Source organism: Pseudophryne corroboree, chromosome 10 (assembly GCF_028390025.1).
Source record: "Pseudophryne corroboree isolate aPseCor3 chromosome 10, aPseCor3.hap2, whole genome shotgun sequence".
Taxonomy (NCBI): Eukaryota; Metazoa; Chordata; class Amphibia; order Anura; family Myobatrachidae; genus Pseudophryne; species Pseudophryne corroboree.
The window spans coordinates 79,256,824-79,284,749 of NC_086453.1; the positions used below are offsets into that span (position 1 = coordinate 79,256,824).

General features: G+C 45.8%; 1 protein-coding gene across 2 annotated transcripts in view; it reads left to right on the forward strand.

Annotated features, from left to right (window-relative positions):
- Positions 1-17,786, forward strand: part of LOC134965026 (carcinoembryonic antigen-related cell adhesion molecule 16-like) — a 98,343-nt gene extending 80,557 nt beyond the window's left edge. The window contains exons 4-6 of one of the 2 annotated variants that reach the window (XM_063941611.1): positions 8,483-8,544; positions 16,553-16,585; positions 17,515-17,786. In XM_063941611.1, the coding sequence (XP_063797681.1) occupies positions 8,483-8,544; positions 16,553-16,585; positions 17,515-17,562 (143 nt within the window). In that variant the 3' untranslated portion in view covers positions 17,563-17,786. The remainder of the gene's footprint in view (positions 1-8,482; positions 8,545-16,552; positions 16,586-17,514) is intronic. The other variant, XM_063941612.1, reaches the window with a different exon arrangement.
- The last annotated feature ends 10,140 nt before the right edge of the window (positions 17,787-27,926 follow it).

Here is a 27,926-nt window from a genome sequence, read left to right on the forward strand (position 1 = left end):
GTAGCCTGCCTAGGAAAGAGTTGGCGTTTGCGAGATGCTGCTACTGGTGCCGCCGCTGCTGTTCTTGCGGCGGGAGTCCATACATCTACCCAGTGGGCTGTCACAGTCATATAGTCCTGACCCTGCCCTGCTCCACTTGTCCACATGTCCGTGGTTAAGTGGACATTGGGTACAACTGCATTTTTTAGGACACTGGTGAGTCTTTTTCTGACGTCCGTGTACATTCTCGGTATCGCCTGCCTAGAGAAGTGGAACCTAGATGGTATTTGGTAACGGGGGCACACTGCCTCAATAAATTGTCTAGTTCCCTGTGAACTAACGGCGGATACCGGACGCACGTCTAACACCAACATAGTTGTCAAGGCCTCAGTTATCCGCTTTGCAGCAGGATGACTGCTGTGATATTTCATCTTCCTCGCAAAGGACTGTTGAACAGTCAATTGCTTACTGGAAGTAGTACAAGTGGGCTTACGACTTCCCCTCTGGGATGACCATCGACTCCCAGCAGCAACAACAGCAGCGCCAGCAGCAGTAGGCGTTACACGCAAGGATGCATCGGAGGAATCCCAGGCAGGAGAGGAATCGTCAGAATTGCCAGTGACATGGCCTGCAGGACTATTGGCATTCCTGGGGAAGGAGGAAATTGACACTGAGGGAGTTGGTGGGGTGGTTTGCGTGAGCTTTGTTACAAGAGGAAGGGATTTACTGGTCAGTGGACTGCTTCCGCTGTCACCCAAAGTTTTTGAACTTGTCACTGACTTATTATGAATGCGCTGCAGGTGACGTATAAGGGAGGATGTTCCGAGGTGGTTAACGTCCTTACCCCTACTTATTACAGCTTGACAAAGGGAACACACGGCTTGACACCTGTTGTCCGCATTTCTGGTGAAATACCTCCACACCGAAGAGCTGATTTTTTTGGTATTTTCACCTGGCATGTCAACGGCCATATTCCTCCCACGGACAACAGGTGTCTCCCCGGGTGCCTGACTTAAACAAACCACCTCACCATCAGAATCCTCCTGGTCAATTTCCTCCCCAGCGCCAGCAACACCCATATCCTCCTCATCCTGGTGTACTTCAACACTGACATCTTCAATCTGACTATCAGGAACTGGACTGCGGGTGCCCCTTCCAGCACTTGCAGGGGGCGTGCAAATGGTGGAAGGCGCATGCTCTTCACGTCCAGTGTTGGGAAGGTCAGGCATCGCAACCGACACAATTGGACTCTCCTTGTGGATTTGGGATTTCGAAGAATGCACAGTTCTTTGCTGTGCTGCTTTTGCCAGCTTGAGTCTTTTCATTTTTCTAGCGAGAGGCTGAGTGCTTCCATCCTCATGTGAAGCTGAACCACTAGCCATGAACATAGGCCAGGGCCTCAGCCGTTCCTTGCCACTCCGTGTCGTAAATGGCATATTGGCAAGTTTACGCTTCTCCTCCGACAATTTTATTTTAGGTTTTGGAGTCCTTTTTTTTCTGATATTTGGTGTTTTGGATTTGACATGCTCTGTACTATGACATTGGGCATCGGCCTTGGCAGACGACGTTGCTGGCATTTCATCGTCTCGGCCATGACTAGTGGCAGCAGCTTCAGCACGAGGTGGAAGTGGATCTTGATCTTTCCCTAATTTTGGAACCTCAACATTTTTGTTCTCCATATTTTAATAGGCACAACTAAAAGGCACCTCAGGTAAACAATGGAGATGGATACTAGTATACAATTATGGACTGCCTGCCGAGTGCAGACACAGAGGTAGCCACAGCCGTGAACTACCGTACTGTACTGTGTCTGCTGCTAATATAGACTGGTTGATAAAGAGATGTCGTAGTAGTATGTATGTATAAAGAAGAAAAAAAAACCACGGTTAGGTGGTATATACAATTATGGACGGGCTGCCGAGTGCCGACACAGAGGTAGCCACAGCCGTGAACTACCGCACTGTACTGTGTCTGCTGCTAATATATAGACTGGTTGATAAAGAGATAGTATACTCGTAACTAGTATGTATGTATAAAGAAAGAAAAAAAAACCACGGTTAGGTGGTATATAAAATTATGGACGGGCTGCCGAGTGCCGACACAGAGGTAGCCACAGCCGTGAACTACCGCACTGTACTGTGTCTGCTGCTAATATAGACTGGTTGATAAAGAGATAGTATACTCGTAACTAGTATGTATGTATAAAGAAAGAAAAAAAAACCACGGTTAGGTGGTATATACAATTATGGACGGGCTGCCGAGTGCCGACACAGAGGTAGCCACAGCCGTGAACTACCGCACTGTACTGTGTCTGCTGCTAATATATAGACTGGTTGATAAAGAGATAGTATACTCGTAACTAGTATGTATGTATAAAGAAAGAAAAAAAAACCACGGTTAGGTGGTATATACAATTATGGACGGGCTGCCGAGTGCCGACACAGAGGTAGCCACAGCCGTGAACTACCGCACTGTACTGTGTCTGCTGCTAATATATAGACTGGTTGATAAAGAGATAGTATACTCGTAACTAGTATGTATGTATAAAGAAAGAAAAAAAAACCACGGTTAGGTGGTATATACAATTATGGACGGGCTGCCGAGTGCCGACACAGAGGTAGCCACAGCCGTGAACTACCGCACTGTACTGTGTCTGCTGCTAATATATAGACTGGTTGATAAAGAGATAGTATACTCGTAACTAGTATGTATGTATAAAGAAAGAAAAAAAAACCACGGTTAGGTGGTATATACAATTATGGACGGGCTGCCGAGTGCCGACACAGAGGTAGCCACAGCCGTGAACTACCGCACTGTACTGTGTCTGCTGCTAATATAGACTGGTTGATAAAGAGATAGTATACTCGTAACTAGTATGACTATAAAGAAAGAAAAAAAAACCACGGTTAGGTGGTATATACAATTATGGACGGGCTGCCGAGTGCCGACACAGAGGTAGCCACAGCCGTGAACTACCGCACTGTACTGTGTCTGCTGCTAATATAGACTGGTTGATAAAGAGATAGTATACTACTAATATTATATATACTGGTGGTCAGGTCACTGGTCACTAGTCACACTGGCAGTGGCACTCCTGCAGCAAAAGTGTGCACTGTTTAATTTTAATATAATATTATGTACTCCTGGCTCCTGCTATAACCTATAACTGGCACTGCAGTGCTCCCCAGTCTCCCCCACAATTATAAGCTGTGTGAGCTGAGCACAGTCAGATATATATATACATTGATGCAGCACACTGGGCTGAGCAGTGCACACAGATATGGTATGTGACTGAGTCACTGTGTGTATCGTTTTTTTCAGGCAGAGAACGGATATATTAAATAAAACAAACAACTGCACTGTCTGGTGGTCACTGTGGTCGTCAGTCACTAAACTCTGCACTCTCTTCTACAGTATCACAGCCTCAGGTCAATCTCTCTCTCTCTCTCTCTCAACCCTAATCTAAATGGAGAGGACGCCAGCCACGTCCTCTCCCTATCAATCTCAATGCACGTGTGAAAATGGCGGCGACGCGCGGCTCCTTATATAGAATCCGACAGCGTCATGATGACGTTCGGGCGCGCTCGGGTTAACCGAGCAAGGCGGGAGGATCCGAGTCTGCTCGGACCCGTGAAAAAAACATGAAGTTCGTGCGGGTTCGGATTCAGAGAAACCGAACCCGCTCATCTCTAATAATAACATTGGTGAATATGGTGTAGTATACTGTATAAGAGATGTGTCCTTCCTGTGAGAGAGGAGCAGAGAGGTAATGGGAGAGACGTGTATAATAACATTGGTGAATATGGTGTAGTATACTGTATAAGAGATGTGTCCTTCCTGTGAGAGAGGAGCAGAGAGGTAATGGGAGAGACATGTATAATAACATTGGTGAATATGGTGTAGTATACTGTACTGTATAAGAGATGTGTCCTTCCTGTGACAGAGGAGCAGAGAGGTAATGGGAGAGGCATGTATAATAACATTGGTGAATATGGTGTAGTATACTGTATAAAAGATGTATCCTTCCTGTGAGAGAGGAGCAGAGAGGTAATGGGAGAGACATGTATAATAACATTGGTGAATATGGTGTAGTATACTGTATAAGAGATGTGTCCTTCCTGTGAGAGAGGAGCAGAGAGGTAATGGGGGGAGACATGTATAATAACATTGGTGAATATGGTGTAGTATACTGTATAAGAGATGTGTCCTTCCTGTGAGAGAGGAGCAGAGAGGTAATGGGAGAGACGAGTATTATAACATTGGTGAATATGGTGTAGTATACTGTATAAGAGATGTGTCCTTCCTGTGAGAGAGGAGCAGAGAGGTAATGGGAGAGACGTGTATAATAACATTGGTGAATATGGTGTAGTATACTGTATAAGAGATGTGTCCTTCCTGTGAGAGAGGAGCAGAGAGGTAATGGGAGAGACATGTATAATAACATTGGTGAATATGGTGTAGTATACTGTATAAGAGATGTGTCCTTCCTGTGAGAGAGGAGCAGAGAGGTAATGGGGGGAGACGTGTATAATAACATTGGTGAATATGGTGTAGTATACTGTATAAGAGATGTGTCCTTCCTGTGAGAGAGGAGCAGAGAGGTAATGGGGGGGAGACGTGTATAATAACATTGGTGAATATGGGCCCTCATTCCGAGTTGTTCGCTCGCAAGGCGATTTTAGCAGAGTTGCTCACGCTAAGCCGCCGCCTACTGGGAGTGAATCTTAGCATCTTAAAATTGCGAACGAAGTAATCGCAATATTGCGATTACACACCTCGTAGCAGTTTCTGAGTAGCTTCAGACTTACTCGGCATCTGCGATCAGTTCAGTGCTTGTCGTTCCTGGTTTGACGTCACAAACACACCCAGCGTTCGCCCAGACACTCCCCCGTTTCTCCGGCCACTCCTGCGTTTTTTCCGGAAACGGTAGCGTTTTTTCCCACACGCCCATAAAACGGCCTGTTTCCGCCCAGTAACACCCATTTCCTGTCAATCACATTACGATCGCCAGAACGATGAAAAAGCCGTGAGTAAAATTACTATGTGCATAGCAAATTTACTTGGCGCAGTCGCAGTGCGGACATTGCGCATGCGCATTAAGCGGAAAATCGCTGCGATGCGAAGATTTTTTCCGAGCGAACAACTCGGAATGAGGGCCATGGTGTAGTATACTGTATAAGAGATGTGTCCTTCCTGTGACAGAGGAGCAGAGAGGTAATGGGGGAGACATGTATAATAACATTGGTGAATATGGTGTAGTATACTGTATAAGAGATGTGTCCTTCCTGTGACAGAGGAGCAGAGAGGTAATGGGGGAGACATGTATAATAACATTGGTGAATATGGTGTAGTATACTGTATAAGAGATGTGTCCTTCCTGTGAGAGAGGAGCAGAGAGGTGATGGGAGAGACATGTATAATAACATTGGTGAATATGGTGTAGTATACTGTATAAGAGATGTGTCCTTCCTGTGAGAGAGGAACAGAGAGGTAATGGGAGAGACGTGTATAATAACATTGGTGAATATGGGGTAGTATACTGTATAAGAGATGTGTCCTTCCTGTGAGAGAGGAGCAGAGAGGTAATGGGAGAGACATGTATAATAACATTGGTGGATATGGTGTAGTATACTGTATAAGAGATGTGTCCTTCCTGTGAGAGAGGAGCAGAGAGGTAATGGGAGAGACATGTATAATAACATTGGTGAATATGGTGTAGTATACTGTATAAGAGATGTGTCCTTCCTGTGACAGAGGAGCAGAGAGGTAATGGGAGAGATGTACACAATAAACAGGACTGAATATGGGGGGTAATTCTGAGTTGATCGCAGCAGCAAGTTTGTTAGCAATTGGGCAAAACCAAGGCCCTGATTCCGAGTTGATCGCTCGTTGACGTTTTTCGCAGCGATTTGTTCAGAAATCGGCAATTCTGCGCATGTGCATGGTATGCAGCGCGCATGCGCTAAGTACTTTCACACAAAACTTTGTAGTTTTACACAAGCTCGAGCAACGTTTTTCCATCGCTCAAGTGATCGTAGTGTGATTGATAGGAAGTGGGTGTTTCTGGGCGGAAACTGGCCGTTTTCAGGGAGTGTGTTAAAAAATGCAGGCGTGCCAGGGAAAAACGCAGGAGTGGCTGGAGAAACGAGGGAGTGGCTGGCCGAACGCAGGGCGTGTTTGTGACGTCAAACCAGGAACCAAACAGTCTGCAGTGATCGCAATCTAGGAGTAGGTCTGGAGCTACTCAGAAACTGCAGAGAATTATTTAATAGCAGAACTGCTAACCTTTCGTTCGCACTTCTGCTAAGCTAAGATACACTCCCAGAGGGCGGCGGCCTAGCGTGTGCAATGCTGCTAAAAGTAGCTAGCGAGCGATCAACTCGGAATGAGGGCCCATATGCACTGCAGGGGGCAGATTTTACATTTGCAAAGACTTAGATTTGGGTGGGGTATTTTGTTTCTGTGCAGGGTAAATACTGGCTGCTTTATTTTTACACTGCAATTTAGATTTCAGTTTGAATACACCCCACCCAAATCTAACTCTCTCTGCACATGTTATATCTGTCCCCCCTGCAGTGCACATGGGCCCTCATTCCGAGTTGTTCGCTCGTTCTTTTTCATCGCATCGCAGTGAAAATCCGCTTAGTACGCATGCGCAAAGTTCGCACTGCGACTGCGCCAAGTAACTTTACTATGAAGAAAGTATTTTTACTCACGGCTTTTTCTTCGCTCCGGCGATCGTAATGTGATTGACAGGAAATGGGTGTTACTGGGCGGAAACACGGCGTTTCAGGGGCGTGTTGCTGAAAACGCTACCGTTTCCGGAAAAAACGCAGGAGTGGCCGGAGAAACGGTGGGAGTGCCTGGGCGAACGCTGGGTGTGTTTGTGACGTCAACCAGCAACGACAAGCACTGAACTGATCGCACAGGCAGAGTAAGTCTGGAGCTACTCTGAAACTGCTAAGTAGTTAGTAATCGCAATATTGCGAATACATCGGTCGCAATTTTAAGAAGCTAAGATTCACTCCCAGTAGGCGGCGGCTTAGCGTGTGTAACTCTGCTAAATTCGCCTTGCGACCGATCAACTCGGAATGAGGGCCATGGTTTTACCCAACTGCTAACAAATTTTCTGTTGCGATCAACTCAGAATTAGGCCCATGGTGTAGTACTTAACAGCACTGAGCAAATGTGAATTATAAATATATTTGTCTCATTTTTGTTATGTGTGCATATTAATACAGATGGACATACCATCTGAATGGCTGTCAGCACTCTGATTGGTCGAAAACTCCAGTCATCCACCAATCAGCATGCTGATAGCCATTCACTCTCTGGCTACAGGCTGGGAGGCAGGTAGAGAATGCTGCATAGATCCAACTATCCACCAATCAGCATTCACTGTCTCACTGCAGGCTGAGAAGCAGGTAGAGAATGCTGCCTGCCATTCTTATTGTGTGTTATTCCCAATCAGGGTGGCTGATCAGTATTTCCTACTTGCCTCCCAAGTGTTTGTGTGTGTGGGGATGTGGTGGTGGTGGTGGTGGTGGTGGTGGTGGTGGGGGGGGGGGCAGATGCCCATGGCCCAACCCACCCTGCTCAAAGGCACCTAGAATTGTGGGGCACTTGTGCAGCTGCCCAGCAAGCCCATATGTAATGATCACCCTAATCTTCAGTTTTACAGTACAGGAAGTGCTGGGGGGGTTGTGTGCTTGATTGTTCACACTGCTCATTATCTCCCAAATTCAGTAACTGTTCCTTCCTCCAGTATGCAGTATGTGTAATGTTATAACACCCACACGCATGGGCGTAGCTACCATAGGTGCAAGGGATGCGACTGCTATGGGGCCCGAGTTGTCTCTGGGGCCCAAGCCTTCCCCTGCACCTACTGTTGTTACTGAGTGAGCCCCGGCGCTGGCATCTTTTACCTTTAGGTGTGGCTGCTGCATTGCAGCCACACCTGCTCCCCCGGCTGCCAGCTCCGCCTCTTCTGAGTATTAATGCTGGGAGAAGGCATGGCTGAGTCTGCAATGACATCCCTGGACCACGGCTATGCCTCCTCCCAGCGTCTGTAAGGAGACACGGGGTGGAGCCGTGCCTGCAGGGAGAGCGGATGAGGCGGCAGTGCAGCCCCAATGGTGAGTGCTGCGGGGAAGGGGTTTCTATGGAGTAATCCACAGGGGGGCACGCGCAGCGGCGGGGGGCAGGCCTGTTCCGCGGCATGGAAGTATGCTATGGGCCCCCGTCTGGCATAGCTACGCCCCTGCCCGCACGGTTACAGTGCTCTAAGTAGCGTGCTGTGATCTGACACCGGCATTGCCATGGCGAAATACTCATTATGGACATAGTAAGTGTTAACCTCGCGTATCGAACCAGCTACTAGTTGTAGTAGATGGCCTTCTGAATAAAATGCCAACTCGCTTAGCATCATACATCTGCATAAGACAGTAATACCCTAGATTATAATAAATGTAAATGCATCTAAGTATTTCTAATTAACCAACAGAAATCTCAAATAAGAAGGATGACCCACTGACTGAGTATTACAATGTACAGACTGCTACAGCGGTGAGTAAAGACCTATGTGTCCCTAAATGAATAGCTTAAAATCTTATATGCAAATGTCTAATTGCATACATCAGTGTTCAGTTCTTCCAGAGGGGGCCCCCACCACACACGCTGTACCCGTTTTTTCAATTCTTACCCCTCCGAAGTCCCGCGCCGACTACAGGACCGCTGTGGAATCACTGTGAAAATGGCGCACATATGAATTTTCAAAATGTGTTTTGTAGAAACCAGTGATGCAACACAGATCTTTAAATACTGACACAATTTTATATAATTTCTACTACAAAATAATGATTTTATGCTAGAAAACTGATCTCGTATCAGAAAATTAAATCTGAAAACACCTGCAAGTTTTGTTATCACCAGATATTAATTATGGTTATTAACTGTTATAAATGAAATACACAAATCTCTTAAATATTTTATAGTAAGCAGGCTTGGCGTTGTGGAGAGGCCAGATAGAACTGTGCCCATAATATGAGAACTGGAAGGAACTAACTTCTTATATACTATATGCCTGACCGCCAGGGGCGTAGCCAGAACCTTATGGGCCCCATAGCAATATTTTAAAGGGCCCCCTGTCCCAATGATTCTAGAGAGACACCTCTCTGCGGCAATTATTAATTTTATGCTCCATAGTAGTGCCTAGTTTATTTTTGAACCATAAAAGTGCCCTAGTTCACATTATGTCACACTGTATGGCTGTCCCACTACGCAATATGCGACACAGTACCCCCAATTCACTTTATGACATAGTGTCCCCAGTTCATATTATGTCACATTACAGTGCCCCCTATTCATATTATGCCACACTATAGTGCCTCCACTTCATATTGTGCCACAATGCAGTGCCCCAGTTCATGTTAGGTAACATTATAATGCTCTCCAGTTCATGTTATAACACATTACAATGAGCAGGTCCAGGGGCATAACAAGATATATGTTAGGGGTCTCAAGTCAAAAGTTTGTAAGGGCCCCTATATCACATGCAACTTGACAGGGAAGGTGGGCCTCTCTCAGCTCTGGGCCCCATAGCAGCTGCACTGTCTGCACCTATGGTAGCTACGCCCTTGCTGACAGCATTCCAATAAATAAATAAATAACTAAAATAAATAATAAGTCAGAATTCATAAGTCTCTCATACAGATGATATGTGGTTGAGAAAAGGTCCATAGGTCACTATAATGAAAGGAAGAAGGAAACTGAATCTAAAGTGGTCTGCTGATAAAAAAAAAATCAAATAATGCATACATTATTTTATTGTAATATACCTTAAAAATAATGGAATTGCGTGTATGTGTGTGTTGTTGTGTGTGTCTGTACTTTACAACGGGTGTAGTATGATATGCCGGCGGCCAGCAGACCGGTGCCGGAATCCCGACCACCGGCATACTGACAGCTGGGCGAGCATAAATGAGCCCCTTGCGGGCAGCGGTGGTGCGCTACTTGCACCACACTATCTATTCTCCCTCCAGGGGGGTCGTGGACCCCCAAGAGGGAGAAAAGATGTTGGTATGCTGGGTGTCGGGATTACGCCGCCGGTATACTATGCGCCGGGATTCCAACAGCCGGCAACCTAAATACCACCCCTTTACAACTTTATGACCGTAAAATAAAAGAAAACTGGAGTATAAAGTGTGATTATGGGAGAGATTATGATCGCCACTTAGAGCACCAGTTTTTTGTGTGTTTTTTTACTTTCATGTATTTCTTAAAGTTTATATGCATAATCTATACACCAGTGAGAAGTGGGAATATTAATGTCATTTCTCAGAGGCAGGATGAGTGAAGCACTTAGGTGACTTACAGTAGGGGTCTATTTACTAAACATTGGAGAGAGATAAAGTGGACGGAGATAAACTACCAGCCAATCAGCTCCTTACTGTCAAGTTACAGGCTGTGTTTGCAAAAAGGACCGTTAGGAGCTTGTTGACTGGTACTTTGTCTCTGTTGACTTTATCTCTCTTCAAGGCTTTGTAATGCACATACTGTAGACCCCTTATTGAAGAAACCAATAGAAATCTAGGAACATCCACTGAACTTTTTGATTGGCCTCCATGTTACTAAATTAATTTTATGTTATAAAATATTGCTCTAGAAGTTTTGCATTATTACATGTTTTCTACATAAATGATGGTATTAAATGTTAGTTTGCATTGCATGCTTTATAATTTTGTTAGCATTGGAAATGTGTGTTTGGTTTTTATAGAAATTCAAAATCACGGAAATTTAGGGGATATGAGTTGAATCCCGAATCGGAACTTCCCTCATGTCGGAACTCTGATTTTAGATACAAATCTTTGGTTTTGTAATGCTTGTAATTCCCTCCCTTCTGATGTCAGTAATACTGCAGGAATACAAATAGGTCCAAATTACATGATTTTAGCTGTTTTTATCAGTTTTCAAAACCAAATCCGAATCAAAACCTAAACACTTGAGCGTGGTTTTGCCAAAACCAGAACACGAGGCTCCGGGCACATCTCTAGTTAGCATTAGATTTAAACCTCTACTTTTAGGTCTATAGCAGAGGTTCCCAAACGTGGTCCTTAAGGCACCCCAACAATCCAGGTTTTAAATGTATCCAGCTTGGCCACAGGTGACTTAATTAGCACCTCAGTCAATTTGATTTAACCATCTGTGCTGAGCCTTAGGGGCCCTACACACTCGGCGATGCGCCGCCGAGGTGCCCGACGGCCGATACGGCCGACGAGCAACCCGGCGGCGGGGGGGCAGTGACGGGGGGAGTGAAGTTTCTTCACTCCCCCCGTCACCCGGCTGCATTGAAGTGCAGGCAAATATGGACGAGATCGTCCATATTGGCCTGCATGCACAGCCGACGGGAGATTAGCGATGAACGAGCGCGGGGCCGCGCATCGTTCATCGCTGGAGTCTCCACACTGAAAGATATGAACGAGTTCTCGTTCATTTATGAACGAGATCGTTCATATCTTTCAGAATATCGGCATGTGTGTAGGGCCTAATAGATATACCTAAATCCTATTCTATTGATATGAAATCATCAAGTTGACATTCAAAATGTTGACACAGTAATGACAATATGATCTAACTGCTGACATTCAGGATATTGACACATGATTTCTTCGGTTAGGGTTTGGCTTCAATTAGGGTTAGGGTTGGGCTGTCATTATGATTATGGTTAGGTCAGGGTTATATCAGGGTTAAGCTTACATCTTAAATACCAATGTCCATGATGTCAACATTTTAGCAAAGTCAACATTATGTTAGTTTCAGCATAATATACCACACCCAATCTATCCAATATATTAAAAGGCTAACACTGCTCCTCACCTCTATGGGGAGAATTCAAGTGTTGTGTACGCTGGACATTAGATATCGCTTGACATAGCAATTCAAGTGTTGCTCCATTTAGGAGCACACAGTCACCAACACTGACATTTACTCTTATGTTGTTCCGTCATTTTGACGGGCTGGTAACTACTGTAGTTTTGTTATAAAATATTTTTTTTCTCCAGAATTGTTTTCCTTTTATATAACATCTGCATGATAAACTAAAGTGTGTGTTACATTATTTTTCGTTGACTATCTGCAATTTTTTTTTTTTACAGTGGATTAACACAAATCAACTGGTTTTGTTCATATAACTTATTTGGTAGCCTAATAATATAAATGTATCCCCTTGCAGAATTTAGGTTTTCTAAAGTCCTACAGTCAAATTATGAAGCAGTATCTATCTATCTATCTATCTATCTATCTATCTATCTATCTATCTATCTATCTATCTATCTATCTATCTATCTATCTATCTCTTTCTTACCTAATTTAAGTAACTCCTCTCCAGGAGCAGCTACCATTTCGGCGGCGGTGTCTCCATGTCATTAGGGGTCCTTCCGTCGACAAGGGGCATGGCTAAAAGTATGCAATTCGCAGGAGATGCTGCTGGCCGCTTCAGGGGTGGGGCCGACTGACACGTTATTAGGCCTTACCCCCAATCCCAAAAAAAAGCAGTGATTTGCAGTCCATACGTAAAGGGTGGGGCTTAATTCTGTGATATGTGATGTTTATCCTCGCTGCCGCTGCCAGATGCCTAAACTTCGGTGACTTGCACCCCACTCACTTCCCTAGGAAGGAGGAGATTTGCCTACTCTTCCGTGGATGGGGGAGACTGCTTAAAAAATAAAAGCGTGAGTCTCCTGCATCTTTCAGGAGAGTAGGCAAGTATGAGGTAAGTATGCTTTATCTATCTGTTTACCACTGTTGACAGTTGGTTACATGCAGAGGTGTAGTGAGGAGCGTGAGCTCAATGCACCGAGAATGTCCGGAGGGCATTGTGTGGCCACTGCTGGGACCCTTACCCACGGAGCAGCTCCCTTGCAGCCTGGCCCAAGCAGTGCTAAGCTCTTCCCAGTTTCGTCCCGGGCTGGGAGTGCCTTTACAGTCAGTTGAGTGAGGTCATAGGTCACCACATGCACATTGTCCACGTCAGTGCTGAGGCAGAGTGCAGTGATAGGTGATTGCGCTGGGGGCTGAAGATGATGATGGAGCTGAGGAAGAGGATGGGGGCTGAGGAAGGGGCTGTGGGCTGAGGAAGGTGATGGGGTTGAGAAAGGTGATGAGGCTGAGAAAGGTGATGAGGCTGAGGGTGGCGATTGAGCTGAGGGTAGTGATGGCGCTGAGGGTGGTGATGGGGCTGGGGTTGAGGTAGGTCATGGAGCTGAGGGGTGAGGATGAGGATAAAGCTGGGGTTGGAGGAAGGTGATGGGGTTGAGGAATGGGCTGGGGGGTGAGGAAGATGATGGAGCTGAGAAAGGTGATGGGGCTGTGGCTGAGGATGTTGATCTGGGCTATAGCTGAGGAAGACGATGGGGCTGTGGCTGACAAAGGTGATGAGAGGCTGAGGGCTGAGGAAAGTGATGAGACATTGAGGTTATGAGCGCTGAGGACGGTGAGGGAGAGAGGGAGTGAGACCAAGTTCCAACCCACTGGCCAGGTCTGGACTCTCTGGAGGGAGGCACTCACTGGTCTGAACTTTCTGGAGTGACTGGTGGCTGGTTTCCTGCAATTTGCCCTGCAGCTATAGGTGACAGCCCAGCATGTGAGGTCAGTCTTCTGTAGGGGGCTGAGGCAATCAATGTTTGTTCAATTTTTTTTATGGGGGGATAAGGGGGTTCACTTAATTTTGTGAGGTTCAGCAACCCGCTTCTGAGGTGAGCAGCAGCTATGGGTCATTTATTTAGGTCTCTTATTTGGGATGAACACGGTTACACATCACTGCCTGTTTTTTTTAAATATTTAATGAACACATCTCGCTCATGTACACTGAATTAAAAGATTCTTTTGCTTAGGTCAGTTAAAGGGGTGGTACAGTACACCTGTCCTAAAGGTGTGTGATAGAAATCTCACATTACACTACTACTAATGCAGGTTGAGTATCCCTTATCCAAATGCTTGGGACCAGAAATATTTTGGATATCGGATTTTTCCACATTTTGGAATAATTGCATCCCATAATGAGATGTCATGGCGATGGGACCCAAGTCTAAGCAAATAATGCATTTATGTTTCATATACACCTTGGCCCTCATTCCGAGTTGTTCGCTCGGTATTTTTCATCGCATCGCAGTGAAAATCCGCTTAGTACGCATGCGCAATGTTCGCACTGCGACTGCGCCAAGTAACTTTACTATGATGAAAGTAATTTTACTCACGGCTTTTTCTTCGCTCCGGCGATCGTAATGTGATTGACAGGAAATGGGTGTTACTGGGCGGAAACACGGCGTTTCAGGGGCGTGTGGCTGAAAACGCTACCGTTTCCGGAAAAAACGCAGGAGTGGCCGGGGAAACGGTGGGAGTGCCTGGGCGAACGCTGGGTGTGTTTGTGACGTCAACCAGGAACGACAAGCACTGAAATGATCGCACAGGCAGAGTAAGTCTGGAGCTACTCTGAAACTGCTAAGTAGTTAGTAATCGCAATATTGCGAATACATCGGTCGCAATTTTAAGAAGCTAAGATTCACTCCCAGTAGGCGGCCGCTTAGCGTGTGTAACTCTGCTAAATTCGCCTTGCGACCGATCAACTCGGAATGAGGGCCCTTATACACACAGCCTGAAGGTCATTTAATACAATATTTTTAATAACTTTGTGTATTAAACAAAGTTTGTGTACACTGAGCCATCAGAAAACAAAGGTTTCATTATCTCACTCTCACTCAAAAAATCCTGTATTTCAGAATATTCCGTATTTTGGAATATTTGGATATGGGATACTCAACCTGTAGTAAACTTAAAACATATGATCCAGTGTTTTCTGAGAAAATATACTGACATTACTGGGTCAATCAGCCATCCACAAGGTGGTCTATCTGAAGCGTTGATTATACATACTGTACAGTTGGGGAGCCTGTTAATATTAAAGATCAAAGTGGGGTTTCTGCACAGTCTACATTGTGACTAATCATAACGTTATTCAGCTGTACCATATGACAGCGACTGTAGCTTTGTGTAAGCACATCAGGGATTCCAGCAATCATTATTTACACTTTCATGCAGTGTCGGACTAGGGCATGAAGGGCCCACCAGGGGAATGCAGTGGTAGGGGCCCATGCATAGGGGGGCTGCCAGCCTCCAGTGCCGGTGGGCCAGCAAACCACTACAGTGCGGGTTGGCTAACCACTACAGAGTGCATGTGGCCCCTTTATAAAAATAGTCCATGCATGATAATTTACCAGATTAATGCACTGTAGAAAATACACCATGTCCTGTGCAGTATAATGTAACATGCATGATGTATAAATAGTGTGGAACCTGAACCCTAGAGGAGGGGGTGGGCCTTCAGGCAGCGGGGCCCACCGGGGGTTTCCCGTGTACCTTTGTGGGCCAGTCAGACCCTGCTTTCTTTGCTCTCCATCAGCACTTGGACAGCAGTAAGACATTGAGGACCTGGGGCATAATTCAGATGTGGACAGAAAGTGCATTGCTGCTGCTCACTTGGAAGCAGCAGGAATGGCCAGTTATGGTAATGCAGCAGGAGGTGTCTGGTGTAAGTAGATGCCTCCTGTATGCATTTATGATCTAGTGCTGCATCCTAGGACTCAGCATTTGATCCCTTGCAACACCATTGGCCACCTAAGTGACCCATGAGGTCAAGCAAGCTGTCTGCAGCAGCTCCTACCAAGAGGCCGGGAAATCTCAGCAGATGGAGATCCTGGCCTTGGCTCTCCCACAGAACGGAGGTGACACACCTCTGTTTTGGGAAATGGAGGCCATCGTGCCCCCAAAAGGCTGCAGACTGTCAATCTCTTGCTGTCTGGATCTGTTCTGCTTCCGACAACGCAGAACCCGTACTGTATATATTTGCAAAGTACTGAACATCTGTACTTTGTGACAAGTGCTATAATAGCTTCGGATCTGAAGCAGGCCCCTGATTCAGAGTTTCCTGTAAAGCAGCTATACTGTAACTGCTGCATCACGTGTTCAACATTAAATTCAGATCTCTGCATGTATTCAGAGTCAGATCTACTTGACCACGTATTTCAGGGGAGGGGCTTCATTTGCCTAGGTAAATGATGAGAAGAATGCCCTAACAGCCAGAATCAGTGTATAAATCTATAATCAAATACTCAGGCTTGGACTGGCCCACAGGGGTGCAGGGGAAACCACCGGTAGGCCCCACTGCCTGGGGGCCCACCTCCTGCTCTAAGGATCAGGTTCCAGACTGTGCACTTGAATTATACATTATACATATATTACCTTATACTGGACTATGGTGTATTTTCTACAGTGCATTGCTGTTATTAATCTGGTACATTCTCATGCATGCAGCAGCTGAATTTACTGTATATATTTATGAAGGGGCCCAGACGTGCACTCTCTAATGGTTAGTCAAACCAATGAGGTGGCAGGCCACATCCCTAAACATGAGCCCCTACCACTGCATTCCCCCGGTGGGCCCTACCTGCCCCAGTCCGACACTGCAAATACTAGATTTATACTAATACTGTAAAATCTCTATTTTTCTTATCTATTCTAGGGGTTTCCTAATGAGCCAGGGTCTACATATATGGTAAGTGTTTTCAGAAAACAAATGATCTTGTATGTTCATTTTATAATGAAGAGCCTTCATAATCCCCCACCGGACTTTATATCACTGGCTAAAGTCTGAGAATAAGGGAAGTAATGGTCACTCGGCTAAGAAATGAGTGACAGGAGGAGGCAGCAGTTTCCTGAGCTGAATTTAGATTTTTGAAGCATAGGAACTAGTATTTTTTAAATTCTATTTGTCTGCCTGAAAAGCTGCTGCCAAGCCACGGACCACACCCATAAATCACCCTCTCAACTCCAAGACCACTTTTTCAATGGTTGTTTAAGGAAATATCCCTGTTTTTTACATTCACCAAAGGCACAAACCTGTGCAGTTTTATTAAACGCATTGTCAATAGGGGGGTATCCAACTGTTGGTTAAAAAAAAATCACTGTTTTTCATGATTATTCCCAATGTTTCGCTGAGCACATACACAGGTCCCTGCCAGATCAATTGCGCAGGCGCCGGTTCTCTCCTCTCCAGCATGGGCAATGGCAGTCCCCCTGCCCAAAAAAGGTAGGAGCCGCCTCTGGTAAACACCCCACTGTTATATACAGTAAGTGCGCAGCCTGTAGGTGCATCCTGTACCTGGCTCACTACCACGCACAGAGTCCCCTGTATGTTTCAGGCTACCACTGATACCTGTGTGTGTATAACTGCATCCAGTGTTGTTACCCGGTACCTGCTACTCCCTAATAAAACCAGCTAACCTGCTTAAGACCCACTGTGTCACATCCCACTGGTTCCTATTGGGCTACATCAATAGACATATCAACATAACACATCGAGCTTGATAAGCAGGTCTTATAAAAATGTTGCCATAATGATGGATGTGTGTAGATACTATATGTGTATTTGTGTGTATAATGTACTGTATGTGGTGTAACAATATATACTTGTATTTCATATAGGCTTTGCAATACGAATCACAGGACAAGTACAGTGATCTACAGCCATGAATACATTGCATAATGGATACTCTTGATAGCAAATGGTCACAGTCGCTCTGTGATATAACATTTGTAACAATGACCATATTGTGGAGATTGTACTGTATGAGACAAACATCTAAAGAACATGCTGCTGTATATAAATATATATACTGTATATATAATCAACAAATACACACACAAGAAGAATCTTACTGCAATGATAATGCATGCCATGTAAACATATTTTATACTGATCATATTTTATATTAAATATTTTTTAAAATACTACACCGTAAGTGGTCTTTGGCCGTCTCTCTGGGTGTCTTCTGGTGGAAGGGTCAAATTCCAGGATCCAATAGAAGGAATTTCAGCTCTATGTCAACGCCATAATAGGGCATTGATACACTGTAGCTGATACAGTACTCTTGTTATGAATTGGTCATACTCACTGCTTGCTATAATGGATTCATGTGTAACAATGATCATAGGGCCTAATGGGCCCTACACACTGGGAGATATGACTGAAAGATATGAACAAGATACCGTTCATATCTTTCAGTGTGGAGGCACCAGCGATGAACGATGCACTGCCCTGCGCTCGTTCATCGCTGGTGCCCCGTCACCTGTGCATGCAGGCCAATATGGACGATCTCGTCCATATTTGCCTGCACTTCTATGGAGCCGGGGGACAGGGGGAGGAAAGAAACTTCACTGCCCCTGTCACTTCCCCCCGCCGCCGGGTTGCCCGTCAGCCGTATCCACCGTCGGGCAGCTCGGCGGCAGATGGCAAAGAGTATAGGGCCCTAAATTCAGACCTGATCGTAGCAGCAAATTTGTTAGCAAATGAGCAAAACCATGTGTACTGCACGGGGGGCAGATATAACATGTGTAGAGAGAGTTGGATTTGTGTGGGGTGTGTTCAAACTGAAATCTAAATTGCAGTGTAAAAATAAAACAGCCAGTATTTACCCTGCACAGAAACAAAATAACTAGAGATGATCGGGTTCGGTTCGTCGAGTTCCGAACCCCCCCGAACTTCACGTGGTTTACACGGGTCAGAGGCAGCCTAGCTTCTTCCCGCCTAACACGCAAAACCCGAACGGGGAAAAACGTCATCATCCCGCTGTCGGATTCCCGCGAGATTCGGATTCCATATAAAGAGCCGCGCATTGCTGCCATTTTAACTCGTGCATTGTCGAGATAGCCACGTCCTCTCGCTATGTCCTCTGCCTGAATAGCCCAATATCAGCTAAATCTCAGCTCAATATCTGTGCTCAGTATCAGTGCTGCATTGTGGTGACCAGTATATATATATATATATATATATATAGTAGTACAGTACAGTAGTCCATTGCTGTATTTTGCTGCTCCGTGTCAGTTCTATTATCCAGAACAGTGCTCAGTATCTGTGCTCATTATTATCATTGCTGCATTGTGGTGACCACTGACCAGTATATGGTAGTACAGTACAGTAGCCCATTGCTGTATCTTTCTGCTCCGTGTTACTTCTAGTATCCTGAACAGTGCTCAGTATCACTGGTCAGTGTCATGTCAGAACAAAATGTTTTGGAGGTTGTGGAGGTGTCTTCCTCAGAGGAGTCTGTACCAGGTACTCAGGATTGCCTTGAGTGGTTTCATCACATTAGGATGGAGACAGAATGGCTGGATAGCCTAGGAAATAAGATTCCTCAGAGTTCATTAGGGCATACTCTATTAAGTTCCTGGAAAAAAGCTACAAAGAATGCTCTAGATATGGATCAGTCCATTTCATCTAGGACCCCCTCAGCTCCTGATACACAGGTCTTGCAGGCCAACGCGGACATCAATGACGACACAGGGATCGACACAGAAGTTAGAGTGGGGCACTATGATAGATTGGAATATAAAAAACTGCAATTTATCAATGCCATTAGGGATGTGTTAGAAATACCTATACAAATAGAGGAAAATTCTTGTATGCTAAATGCAAAATCATTAGTGACTTGGTTAAACCCAGAAGAGGTTTTTCACATCCCCAATAAATTACTTAAGACATATCCCTTTCCTGAGGAGGATAGAAGGAGATGGGAGATTCCTCCCATAATGGACGTTTCGGTGTACAGGCCATCAGGGGTAATTACATTACCCAGGGGCGGATCCATAAGAAAATAATAGGGGGGGGGGGGTCACCATGGAAGGGGCAAGTACATTTGCGTGCAGCTTCGGTGCATGTGAGGTGGCGCTTCTTATACAATGCCCACAGTTGTAGCGCTCATTATGCAATGTCCACTGTACTGGTAGTGCCCCTTATATAGACCCCATAGTAGTGGTGCCCCTTATGCAATGCCCGTATTGCCCCCAGTAGTAATGTTGCCTGTAGTAATGCCCGCAGTCATTTAGCGCCCTAGTAGTTATGCCCCCAGTGGTAATGCCCCCCCTCCCCTTTAGTTTAGCCTCCCAATGGTAATGCCCCCAGTAGTTTGCCTGCTTGTAGTTTAGCCACCAGTAGTAATGCCCCCCTGTAGTTTGCCCCATTGTAGTTTAGCCCCTGTAGTTATGCCCCCCTTGTAGTTTAGCCTCCAGTAGTAATGCCCCCAGTAGTTTGGTCCCTGTAGTTATCCCCCTGTAGTTATGCCCCCAGTTGTTTGGCCCCCCTGTAGTTTAGCCCCAAAGTAGTAATGCCCCTGTAGTTACGCCGCCAGTAGTAATGCCCCTGTAGTTACACCACCAGTAGTAATGCCCTCCTGTAGTTTGCCCCTTTGTAGTTGGCCCCCAGTAATAATGTCCCCCAGTAATAATGTCCTCCAGTAGTTTGCCCCCAGTAGTAATGCCCCCTAGGAGTTTGCCCCCAATAGATGACCTCCCAGTAGTAATGCCCCCAGTAGATGCCCCCCAGTAATAATGCCCCCAGTTTTAATACACCCAGTAGATGCCACCAGTAATAATGTCCCCCAGTATCTGCCCCCAATAGATGACCCCCCAGTAGTAATGCCCCCAGTAGATGCCCCCCAGTAATAATGCCCCTTGTTGATGCCCCCCCAGTAGTAATGTCCCCCCGTAGTTTGCCCCCAGTAGAAAAAAAACATCATACTTACCGAGCCCCGCTCCCAGACCGCTGCAGTCCTCCTCTCTTGGCGCCCTCTCCTCAGCACTATGAGAGAGACGTCATGACCGACGTCTCTCCCATAGCGCACGCCGCACAGTGACAGCGCCGGAAGCCAGATCTCAGTACTGAGCTCCTGCCTCCGGCTTTCGGTGAGGAGAGACAGGCACCCGTCATCTCCCTGTGCGGCGGCGGCCAGAGGCGGATTTAGACCTCATGGGGCCCTAAGCGAAATACCGATTTGGGGCCCCCCTACCTCAAAGAATCCATAGCACTATATTTTTGTTCTGACTTATGCCTCCTTACATTACAGATGGAGTTCCGTCTGTGCCTGGGCCGTGACACGCACGCGCCCCATTCACTAGAATGGGGCACTCCCGGCGGGGCTAAGCGGCGACCAATCAGACAGAGAGTGTCCCACAGAGGTACTGTGTGCGCGCGCCGGAGGCACCAAAAAAATGGGTGTGGCCAATTAAAATGAGACGTGATACACAGACATATACCCCAATAGTGCAGTGCCAGATCCACAATTGCCCCCACAGTGCCAGATCCACAATTGCCCCCACAGTGCCAGATCCACAAATGCCCCCACAGTGCCAGATCCACAAATGCCCCCACAGTGTCAGGTATACAAATGCCCCCACAGTGCCAGGTAAACAAATGCCCCCACAGTGCCAGGTAAACAAATGCCCCCACAGTGCCAGGTAAACAAATGCCCCCACAGTGCCAGGTAAACAAATGCCCCCACAGTGCCAGGTAAACAATTGCCCCCCCAGTGCCAGGTATACAAATGCCCCACAATGCCAGGTATACAAATGCCCCACAGTGCCAGATCCAAAAATGCCCCTACAGTGTCAGGTATACAAATGCCCCCACAGTGGCAGTTAAACAATTGCCCCCACAGTGGCAGTTAAACAATTGCCCCCACAGTGGCAGTTAAACAATTGCCCCCCTAGTGCCAGGTAAACAAATGCCCCTACAGTGCCAGGTATACAAATGCCCCCACAGTGCCAGGTATACAAATGCCTTCACAGTGCCAGTTAAACAATTGCCCCCACAGTGCCAGGTATACAAATGCCCCCACAGCAGGTATACAAATGCCCCCACAGCAGTGCTGCAGCTGCTTACTGCTGCTGCTTCTCTGCCCGGCTCTGAGAGTGTCAGGAGGAGAGAGCGGCTATGTCTGGCGGCGGCGGCGGCATGTAGGACTTCAAACTAGCCGCCGGTTCGTGAGCCAATCAGAGCTCGCGGACCGGCGGCTCCTGATTGGCTCACGAACCGGCAGCTGGTTTGAAGTCCGCTACACGCCACCAGACATAGCCGCGCTCTCCTCCTGACAGCTGAGACATGCTGCCGCCGGACTGAGCGGCAGCGTGTCTCCGTGACACAAGCGGGGGGGGGGGAGGCCACAAATGACAGGGGGGGCACGGGCCCGAGTGCCCCCCCCCTGGATCCGCCACTGACATTACCTGTACCAGGCTTGGCCTTGTTAAGGGAGCCGACTGACCGCAAGATAGAGACAACTCTAAAATCCATTTACACGGCTACTGGAGCCGCCCTTAGGCCCACTATTGCATGCACTTGGGTAGCTAGGGCTATGTTAAAATGGTCAGACAATTTAATAGAAGACCTTGACACAGTCCATAGGGATGATGTTGTCTTGATTCTAGGTCACAAAGGATTCGGCTAAATTCATGGTGAAAGCCATGAGGGACATTGGGCTGATGAATTCTAGAGCATCCTCCATGGCAGTAGCGGCTCGCAGAGGTCTCTGGATCCACCAATGGAACGCAGACGCCGAATCCAAGAGGTACCTCCCCTTCGCAGGTGAGACACCGCTTGGGGACACTCTGAATACAAATCCTTCCGCAGCACCACCTGTGAGAAGACGTAACTCTGATTCTCTGATGCAGTCCCCTTGGGCTGCCAGATCGAGAAAATTTGGGAGGGCCTACTTCTGCACGAGGCTAGGCCATAGAAAGAGCAGAAAGTTTGCACCCTCTACAGGTGCACGGGTTCAGAGGTTGGATTCTACTCCCTTAGTGTCCTCAGCATGACGCGGAAAAACTCCCATGTGGGGGTCCACTGGGGGGGGGGGTAGGAATCTTATCTACATCACTAGAGGGGAGCCTTAGTGATTATTATTATATCCCGGGTAATAAAAACTATTACCCAGGGGGTTAGAAACTGGATTCAGGAGTTTCCCCCTGTCTGTTTGTTTAATCAGCCCTACCAATTGTTAGGACAGTGGGGTTGTCCCTGTTATATAATAAAAAAAAATTTTTTAAAGTGCCATCATGTCTGACACTTTCGTATATGTCCAGTGGTGCTGCCATTTGATATAATTCCCGACATTACTGCCATTTAATTCCAATGATTTTGTCATTTTCTTCCAGTGATTTGGACCAATAATACCATTGATTAGAACGAATAATTCCTGTGTTACTGGCTTTTAATTCCAGTGATTGTCATTTTCTTCCAGTAATTTGGATCAATAAATAATACCATTGATTAGAACGAATAATTCCTGTGATATTGAGGTGTTTGTGTCGCTTTGCTTAGCCATCCAGCGACCTTGGTGCACCTCTTTTTTTCGTTCCATCATGTGCTGTTTGGGAACTATTTTTTTTAAAGTGCCATCCTGTCTGACACTGCAGTGCCACTCCTAGATAGGCCAGGTGTTTGTGCCGCCCACTTGGGTCGCTTAGCTTAGTCATCCAGCGACCTCGGTGCAAATTTTAGCACTAAAAATAATATTCTGAGGTGTGAGGTGCTCAGAATAGACTGGAAATTAGTGGAAATTATGGTTATTGAGGTTAATACCACCATAGGATCAAAATTACCCCCAAATGCTATGATTTAAGCTGTTTTTGAAAAAAAAAACACCCAAATCCAAAACACACTCGAATCAGACAAAAATTCTTAAGGGAGGTTTTGCCAAAACACGTCCGAATCCAAAACACGGCTGCGGAACCGAATCCAAAACCCGAAAAATGTCCGGTGCACATCTCTAAAAATAACTAGAGATGTGCACCGGACATTTTTCGGGTTTTGTGTTTTTTTTGATTCGGTTCCGCGGCCTTGTTTTGGATTCGGACACGTTTTGGCAAAACCTCCCTGAAAATTTTTTGTCGGGTTCGGGTGTTTTTTTTCCAAAAACCCCTCAAAAACAGCTTAAATCATAGAATTTGGGGGTAATTTTGATCCCATAGTATTATTAACCTCAATAACCACAATTTCCACTCATTTCCAGTCTATTCTGAACACCTCACAATACTATTTTTAGTCCTAAAATTTGCACCGAGGTCGCTGGATGACTAAGCAAAGTGACCCAAGAGGGCGGCACAAACACCTGGCCCATCTAGGAGTGGCACTGCAGTGTCAGACAGGATGGCACTTCAAAAAATTGGCCCCAAACAGCACATGATGCAAAGAAAAGAGAAAAAGAGGTGCACTGTGGTCGCTGGACGTCTACGCTAAGCGACACAAACACCTCAATATCACTGGAATTATTCATTCTAATCAATGGTATTATTGGTCCAAATCACTGGAAGAAAATGGAATGGATAGATACTTGCAGTGACACAGAGCTGCAAGATACAGCAATGGCCTACTGTACAACTATATACTGTTAGTCACCAAAATGCTGCACTGTAATACTAGAAGCTATAGAAAAGTATATTATTGTATATATCAGTACAGACAGAGCAGTGTAACTGTGACCCATGTGTCCTGACAAGCAGTATAGAAGCTATAGAAAAGTATATATATATTACTGTATATCTGTAGTAGTACAGAGCGGTGTAACTGTGACACATGTGTGTCCTGACAAGCAGTATAGAAGCTATAGAAAATGATTTAAAATTATTGTATACAATTCAGTATGGAGCGGTGTAACTGTGACCATGTGTCCTGACAAGCAGTATAGAAGCTATAGAAAAGTATAATATTAATAAATTATATGTGTATGTGTATATATATATATATATATATATATATATATAATATATGGTCCCCAGTCCCCACAATGCAGCACACTGATCAGATATTTGCAGCACACTGAGCACAGATACAGAGCGTTTTCAGGCAGAGAACGTAGATATTTGCAGCACACTGAGCACAGATTACGGAGTTTTTCAGGGAGAGAACGCTTCCTCTTCATTCAATCTTCAAAGCACGAGTGAAAATGGCGGCGACGCGCGGCTCCTTATATTGAATACGAATCTCGCAAGAATCCGACAGCGGGATGATGACGTTCGGCCTCGTTCTGGTTAACCGAGCAAGGCGGGAAGATCCGAGGCTGCCTCGAAACCGTGTAAAATGGGTGAAGTTCGGGGGGGTTCGGATCCCGAGGAACCGAACCCGCTCATCTCTAAAAATAACCCACCCAAATCTAACTCTCTCTGCACATGTTATATCTGCCACACCTGCAGTGCACATGGTTTTGCCCAAATGCTAACAAATTTGGTGCTACGATCAGGTCTGAATTATGCACATAGGGACATATTTAGGGGAATTCAATTAAGCACAGAAGATGTAAAAACCTGCAGCAGCGGCATTTGCTATTCAGTTAAAAGAGAGATTATGAGAGGCAGTGATTTCTATGCATCTTTTTTCTCGCACGTACAGTGGCATGTTAAGAGTAGAGATGAGTGGGTTCGGTTTCTCTGAATCCGAACCCGCCAGAACTTCATGTTTTTTTTCACGGGTCCGAGCGACTCGGATCTTCCCGCCTTGCTCGGTTAACCCGAGCGCGCCCGAACGTCATCATGACGCTGTCGGATTCTCGCGAGGCTCGGATTCTATCGCGAGACTCGGATTCTAAATAAGGAGCCGCGCGTCGCCGCCATTTTCACACGTGCATTGAGATTGATAGGGAGAGGACGTGGCTGGCGTCCTCTCCGTTTAGACACTTGATTTACTAATTTTGGGGAGCATTAGGAGTACTCAGTAGTGTACAGTGCAGAGTTTTGCTGATAGTGACCAGTGACTGACCACCACTTTTATTTATAATCCGTTCTCTGCCTGAAAAAAGCGATACACAGCACACAGTGACTCAGTCACATACCATATCTGTGTGCACTGCTCAGGCTCAGGCCAGTGTGCTGCATCATCTATTATCTATATATAATATTATATATCTGTCTGACTGCTCAGCTCACACAGCTTATAATTGTGGGGGAGACTGGGGAGCACTACTGCAGTGCCAGTTATAGGTTATAGCAGGAGCCAGGAGTACATAATATATTATATAGTGAGTGACCACCAGACACACAGTGCAGTTTATTTAATATATCCGTTCTCTGCCTGAAAAAAGCGATACACACAGTGACTCAGTCAGTCACATACCATATCTGTGTGCACTGCTCAGGCTCAGGCCAGTGTGCTGCATCATCTATTATCTATATATAATATTATATATATCTGTCTGACTGCTCAGCTCACACAGCTTATAATTGTGGGGGAGACTGGGGAGCACTACTGCAGTGCCAGTTATAGGTTATAGCAGGAGCCAGGAGTACATAATATTATATTAAAATTAAACAGTGCACACTTTTGCTGCAGGAGTGCCACTGCCAGTGTGACTAGTGACCAGTGACCTGACCACCAGTATATATAATATTAGTAGTATACTATCTCTTTATCAACCAGTCTATATTAGCAGCAGACACAGTACAGTGCGGTAGTTCACGGCTGTGGCTACCTCTGTGTCGGCACTCGGCAGCCCGTCCATAATTGTATATACCACCTAACCGTGGTTTTTTTTTCTTTCTTTATACATACATACTAGTTACGAGTATACTATCTCTTTATCAACCAGTCTATATATTAGCAGCAGACACAGTACAGTGCGGTAGTTCACGGCTGTGGCTACCTCTGTGTCGGCACTCGGCAGCCCGTCCATAATTGTATATACCACCTAACCGTGGTTTTTTTTTCTTTCTTTATACATACATACTAGTTACGAGTATACTATCTCTTTATCAACCAGTCTATATATTAGCAGCAGACACAGTACAGTGCGGTAGTTCATGGCTGTGGCTACCTCTGTGTCGGCACTCGGCAGCCCGTCCATAATTGTATATACCACCTAACCGTGGTTTTTTTTTCTTTCTTTATACATACATACTAGTTACGAGTATACTATCTCTTTATCAACCAGTCTATATATTAGCAGCAGACACAGTACAGTGCGGTAGTTCACGGCTGTGGCTACCTCTGTGTCGGCACTCGGCAGCCCGTCCATAATTGTATATACCACCTAACCGTGGTTTTTTTTTCTTTCTTTATACATACATACTAGTTACGAGTATACTATCTCTTTATCAACCAGTCTATATATTAGCAGCAGACACAGTACAGTGCGGTAGTTCACGGCTGTGGCTACCTCTGTGTCGGCACTCGGCAGCCCGTCCATAATTGTATATACCACCTAACCGTGGTTTTTCTTTCTTTCTTTATACATACATACTAGTTACGAGTATACTATCTCTTTATCAACCAGTCTATATATTAGCAGCAGACACAGTACAGTGCGGTAGTTCACGGCTGTGGCTACCTCTGTGTCGGCACTCGGCAGCCCGTCCATAATTGTATATACCACCTAACCGTGTTTTTTTTTTCTTTCTTTATACATACATACTAGTTACGAGTATACTATCTCTTTATCAACCAGTCTATATATTAGCAGCAGACACAGTACAGTGCGGTAGTTCACGGCTGTGGCTACCTCTGTGTCGGCACTCGGCAGCCCGTCCATAATTGTATACTAGTATCCAATCCATCCATCTCCATTGTTTACCTGAGGTGCCTTTTAGTTGTGCCTATTAAAATATGGAGAACAAAAATGTTGAGGTTCCAAAATTAGGGAAAGATCAAGATCCACTTCCACCTCGTGCTGAAGCTGCTGCCACTAGTCATGGCCGAGACGATGAAATGCCAGCAACGTCGTCTGCCAAGGCCGATGCCCAATGGCATAGTACAGAGCATGTCAAAACCAAAACACCAAATATCAGTAAAAAAAGGACTCCAAAACCTAAAATAAAATTGTCGGAGGAGAAGCGTAAACTTGCCAATATGCCATTTACCACACGGAGTGGCAAGGAACGGCTGAGGCCCTGGCCTATGTTCATGGCTAGTGGTTCAGCTTCACATGAGGATGGAAGCACTCAGCCTCTCGCTAGAAAACTGAAAAGACTCAAGCTGGCAAAAGCACCGCAAAGAACTGTGCGTTCTTTGAAATCCCAAATCCACAAGGAGAGTCCAATTGTGTCGGTTGCGATGCCTGACCTTCCCAACACTGGACGTG